Genomic DNA, 5,544 nt, shown 5'->3' on the forward strand with positions numbered 1-5,544 from the left:
GGGGAAGTGGTTGTCAGCCAGAGGTGTGGGGGCCCTACAGGTGAGGAGAATCTCTGATCTCAGGATGAGAAGTAATCCTGGTGGGGCTGGCCATGACCCACAGGCTGTCCCAGGAGCTGGAGAGCATGAGGCGGGAGGCTGTGCGCCCACCCGGCTCTCTAGGGGCTTCCGGGACTCAGGTACTGCAGGGCCAGCCTCAGGCTGGACGTGTGACACATGTTTCTGTCGTGTCCCTTCTGTGTAGCCAGGGCAGCTCTGCTCACCGGACGTCTGCCCGTCCGCAGCGGCTTCTATACCACCAATGGGCACGCCAGGAACGGTAGGCTCCAGGGCGGGCTCCCTGACCTGGTGGGGTTTCCCATGGTCCTTGGAGGAGGGTGTGTTCCAGAGACCCCGGGGTGGGCCCTCTCCTGAGGTCCAGACCCCCCTCGGGGGGCACATTTGCCCGTCCTACCCCGGTAACAGTGCTGACAGTGAGGTATAGCTGGAAGACCCAAAAAGTGCCCGGGCGGTGCCACCCCCACCAGGGCTCTGCCCCTCGATCCTCACGGTGCGTGGCCTCCCTTGCGAGCAGCTCACGGGCTGTGTTGCTCTGCAGCCTACACTCCACAGGAGATAGTGGGGGGCATCCCGGACTCGGAGCTCCTGCTGCCGGCACTGCTGAAGGGAGCTGGCTACGCCAGCAAGATCGTGGGCAAGTGGTGAGTCCCACACCCCGCCAGCCAACTCTGTGACAAGGCTGGGGTGTTGGCTGCACAGCACCACCAAAGCAGCCCCATTATTGCACACACATGCCATCACGGAGGACACGTCAGGAGGCTCTGTCTCATGGTGAAACCTGGAAGCAGGCAGGGGTGGAAGGTCATGTGGTTGGGTCATCGGGGTGATGATTAGAGGGCTGTGAGGTGTCTCCTCTCCTGCTCCCCGGGGACACCCCCATGCATGGCCCTGGAGGTTGATGCAGAGGTCGGATGTCCTCTCTTCCCTCTCCTGATCGTTGGACCCCTCAGAGACCAGGCCTGTCTATCTACAGGAAGCCTCCCTTGCTTTTCCAAACCTGACTGTGTCTCCTTTGCTGCTGCTGTGCTTCAGACCCTCTCCCCTTCAGCCCCCTGGCACGCACCTTCTCAAGCACCTCATCTGTACCTCTTGGGGGCCCCTGCTCCACCTGGTTGTTGTGGCGGCAGGGGGATCTGCAGAAGCCAGGAGAGGAGACTCAGCGAGTCGGGGAGTCTGGAGGCTTCAGGAGCACTTCCTCACTCCTGAGACCAGGCGGAAGCCGTCCTGCTGAGTTGACGAGCTGGGAGAGGGTGGTGGCTGCAGCGCGAAGCCGAAGAGGGCACGAGGGTTGTAGAAGCCTGCATGGCTCTGGCAGAGACGGGAAGGCCCGGGGAGACAGTGGCTGGGCTGCGCCAGGGCTGTACCCACAGAGAGGGAGTGCCTGTGATGACTGGTGCTCCCTGCCCAGCCTGGCAGCTCCAACCTGGTCCAGCAGTCTTCTGTTCATGGTCAGTGACTCCGGGCTGCCCCAGCTGGAGGGGGAACCTGTCCCCATGAGCTCTGGAGGCAGGGGGGCTCTGGGCAGGAAAGGGCATGGCAGGGCCTAGAGAAGCAGCCGGCGTGGACTCAGGGAGGTGGACGGGCTGGGGTCAGGATGGCCCTGGCCAGGATTAGGATGGGCTCTGAGACCTGCAGACAGTGCTGACCCCACAGCTACTCTGGGACCAGCTCTTTGAATCAACAGCTTCACACGAGCTGGACCTTCATGGGTGTTTCTGTTCCGTGAAGGCCGTTTGGGCTGAAGGACTCAGGCCCAGCCCTGCTGTGTAGCTGCGGCCCAGAGAGGAAGCACCTCTAAAGAGAGCTCAGGGCAGAGCCGGTGCGGTGTCCCCTACCCTGCTCCACACAAGGGCTGCAGAGGCCGGCAGCCATCCCTCAGAGGCAGAGTGGGTCAGGACCCACAGTGGGGGACCGAGAGGTTTGCTTATAGGCACCCAGACTCCGCTGCTGGCCAGCTCAGCTCTGGCTCTGTCCTGCCCTGGTGCCCTGGCCACATCCATCCTGGCCGAGTGACCAAGCAGCGCGGTGAGCTCATGGTCACCTGGGGTCGGCCTGTGCCAGCGACCCTGCAGACGTGACTGTAGAAGACTTGTCCACTTCCCAGGGTGGGGGCACCTTGCCCGGACGCTGCTTTCCTAAGCCATACCTTCTCAAGAGTCTCTGGCAGAAGGACCCGACGTGGGAAGGGGCCCCTGGGTGGGACCAGGGGGTGGGTCCGAGCACAGCCTCAGGAAACAGCTGGGCTGTCGCCCTGCAGGCATCTCACCATGTTCTCTTGTCTCCACTGGCTCCTGCCCAGGCATTGAGCACAATCACCAGACCTGGTCCAGGCAGCCCCAGGGTGTGCTCCCCTCTGCTGTTCCTGGGTGGCCAAGGAGGGAGGGGCTGTGGCCTCCGGGTGCCAGACTCAGGGCACCCTGGGCTGGCAGGACCTCGTCTCCTGAGCCTTTCTCCAAAGGCGAGGGTGGTTGCTCTGCGGAGCTCCCTGAAGTGCCCTGGGTTCCTGTCTCCAGGCACCTGGGCCACCGACCTCAGTTCCACCCCCTGAAGCACGGATTCGATGAGTGGTTTGGATCCCCCAACTGTCACTTTGGACCTTACGACAACAAGGCGAGGCCCAACATTCCGGTGTACCGGGATCAGGAGATGGTCGGCAGGTATTGAGTCCTGAGCTCCACTCCACCAGCTCCTGCACACGCCCAGACTTGTCCTGTAAGCCATGGCTGATAAGCGCCCCACCTCAGGGGGCTTCTAACAGTCTCAGGAAATGTGCTGAGAGCCCCAGACGCTTTACTCGGCTTCTAGGGTTCAGGCCCGACCCCTGAAGCGGCCAGGGGTCTGTGTTCCAAATGATCAGCCTCATTCTAATCCACTGTCCAGGGGCCATCAGCTGCAGGACCACCTGTTCTGACCATCGGGCGGCTGCGGGGCGGGGTTTGGGTTAACTTCCCTTTCTTTGTTCCTTTTTATTATTTGTATTTTGCTGGAGCTTATTACACGTCAGTGCACCACAGAGCTGGGTAGCTCACCCAGCACCACTCCCCTGCACCCCAGAGAAAGGCCCTGTGCCCTCCACAGCCCCGGGGACCCACCCCTTCCTCTCCCAGTCCTGCCTGTCCGCTGGGCAGGGGCGCAGCCTCAGCCCCACCCCGACCTGGTCCCCCAGGACCTGGGACCTTCCAGGCTCTGACTTCCTCCAGGAGAGGAAGGGAGACTTATCCAGGAGATAAGGGAGGGGGCTTCCCTGCAGTGAAGGCTGATCTTTGTTTGGGTCTGTACTGTTTTCAGATTTTATGAAGAATTTCCAATTAACCTGAAGACCGGAGAAGCGAACCTCACCCAGATCTATCTGCAGGTGACGGCTGCCAGTGCCACACAGGCTCTGGGCCCGGGAGGGGGTGGTCTTGGGCAGGACGACAGGGCTGGGTGGGCTCCGGGCTGGGGAGTGGGATGGTCTTGGGTGGGGATATTGGGACTGGGTGGGCTCTGGGCCAGGGAGTAGGGTGGTCTCGGGCAGGGATGATGGTGCTGGGTGGGCCCCGGGCCAGGGAGTGGGGTGGTCTCCGGTGGGGATGACCGTCATCCCTTCTCCTTAGGAGGCACTGGAGTTCATTCAGAGGCAGCAGGCAGCCCACCGCCCCTTCTTTCTCTACTGGGCTGTCGACGCTACACATGCGCCCGTTTACGCCTCCAAGCCTTTCCTGGGCACCAGCCAGCGAGGGCGGTGAGCCCTTTGCCCCAGAGACCTGGACCCCTGGGGCGGGAGTGGCGAGGGGGGTGGTCAGCCATGTCTGATCACCTGCAGGGCAGAGTCACTGTCACAAGTGACCATCAGCTGTGGGTGATGAAGCATCTGTGCCTCTTCCAGGGGGTGGACGGAGGGCTTGGCGCTACCCTGATTCCACCTGAGACTGACCCGCGTGCCCCTTCCTCTCCATCCCTGAGGTTAGACTCTGACCGCCCTTGGGTCCTGACGCCGCTGGCCCCCACTGATCGCCCCATTCTTCCCGCAGGTATGGGGACGCCATCCGTGAGCTGGACGATAGCGTCGGGAGGATCCTGCGTCTCCTCCGGGACCTGAGCATCGCAGAGAACACCTTTGTTTTCTTCACGTCTGACAATGGTGCCGCCCTCATTTCTGCGCCCAGACAAGGCAGGTGCCCCAGCAGATGGGGTCCACTTGGGGCCCCTCAGTTCCTGGCCCACTGCAGGCCTGCTCAGAACCCTGAACTCCAGGCCGCTCAGATCTGAGGCTTTTCCAATCGTGGAGGGAGGTTGTTATACCTGGCTTTTCATGGTCCCATAAGGGTTTCACACCCCTGTGGTGACGTGTCTCTAAAAACGCTGGGGGCCCCAGGAGGGCCTGAGTCATTCAGCTCTGTAAGGAGCTGGAAACCCTCCGGGGCTGGGCCTGCATGGGGAGGCCCTGGGAGACCCTGCAGCTGTGAGTCCTGGGCAGAGAGGGGCCCGGGGATGTTCAGCGACAGGACCAGAGCAACTGGCCGAGAAGGAGCTGCAGGGGGAGGACAGTACGGTGACGACCTGTGTACGCACCTGCAGCTGGAGAAACACGAGGAACAGCTCTTGTCGGCCACTGGCCAGTGGCCCTTGCTGGCCCTGTGCCAACCAGCAAGGTGGGCTTTGGGCTGCAGGGAAGGGATGAGCCATGGGGTCGCTGCTGAACGTTGCACTACTGTGTTCATCTCCCTGTCCCCCAGGTCCCCAGGGGGCAGGAACCCTCCCTCTGTCACGGGCACTGTTAGCCAGAGCCGGGCTGACCGCCCTCTGCCCAGAGATTCAAGGACCGCCTGCTCAGAGTGGGGCATATCAGAAAGACGGGGTCTGCTCCCCTAGAGCCCAGCGCACAGGAACTGCTTATGCACACTGGTGTTTGAGGGTCCAGCACCTGCCAGGCTTGGGGTTCTAACTGTCTCACATTTCACGTCTCACCAACGGTCTACATGCTCTGTGCATCTATGGTCGCTGTCCACAGGGGCACAGCCTTACAACCACAGCTCTAGGTCACAGCCATCTCCAGGCATTCCGACCTTGAACTTGAGGCCTGAACCCCAGGGTTGGTCCTTTGTCTCCAAGGTGGCCTTGGTGCTCAGCACCTCTGAAGGGCCGGGCAGGGAGCCAGGCGGACAGTCATGTCACAAGGTCGAGTGCCCGGCAGGGCGTGTGTGACCCTGGGCACTCAGGTACATGGGCTGATGGGCAGCTGTCTCCCCAGGTGGCAGCAACGGGCCCTTTCTGTGCGGGAAGCAGACCACATTTGAAGGTGGGATGCGGGAACCTGCGATAGCCTGGTGGCCCGGACACATCCCTGCCGGCCAGGTGAGTCAGAGCGGGCCTCGTGCCAGGCCTGTGGTCATCCTGGGGCAAGAAGGCTGTGTCCCCTCCTGGCCATCTCCCTGTGCTCACCAGGGCACACGTATGTGTCATCGGTCAGGGACTGCCTCTGTTCTCCATGTGGGATGTAAC

General features: G+C 62.1%; 1 protein-coding gene across 1 annotated transcript in view; it reads left to right on the plus strand.

Annotated features, from left to right (window-relative positions):
* The window catches only part of GALNS (galactosamine (N-acetyl)-6-sulfatase), a 16,259-nt gene that overhangs the window by 4,002 nt on the left and 6,713 nt on the right, over window positions 1–5,544 (plus strand). The window contains exons 3-9 of the mRNA XM_010843958.1: window positions 245–319; window positions 599–701; window positions 2,574–2,717; window positions 3,349–3,415; window positions 3,657–3,784; window positions 4,074–4,213; window positions 5,294–5,409. Coding sequence (XP_010842260.1) covers window positions 245–319; window positions 599–701; window positions 2,574–2,717; window positions 3,349–3,415; window positions 3,657–3,784; window positions 4,074–4,213; window positions 5,294–5,409 — 773 coding nt within the window. The remainder of the gene's footprint in view (window positions 1–244; window positions 320–598; window positions 702–2,573; window positions 2,718–3,348; window positions 3,416–3,656; window positions 3,785–4,073; window positions 4,214–5,293; window positions 5,410–5,544) is intronic.

This window comes from Bison bison, unplaced genomic scaffold (genome assembly GCF_000754665.1).
Source record: "Bison bison bison isolate TAMUID 2011002044 unplaced genomic scaffold, Bison_UMD1.0 scf7180017864192, whole genome shotgun sequence".
Lineage (NCBI taxonomy): Eukaryota > Metazoa > Chordata > Mammalia > Artiodactyla > Bovidae > Bison > Bison bison.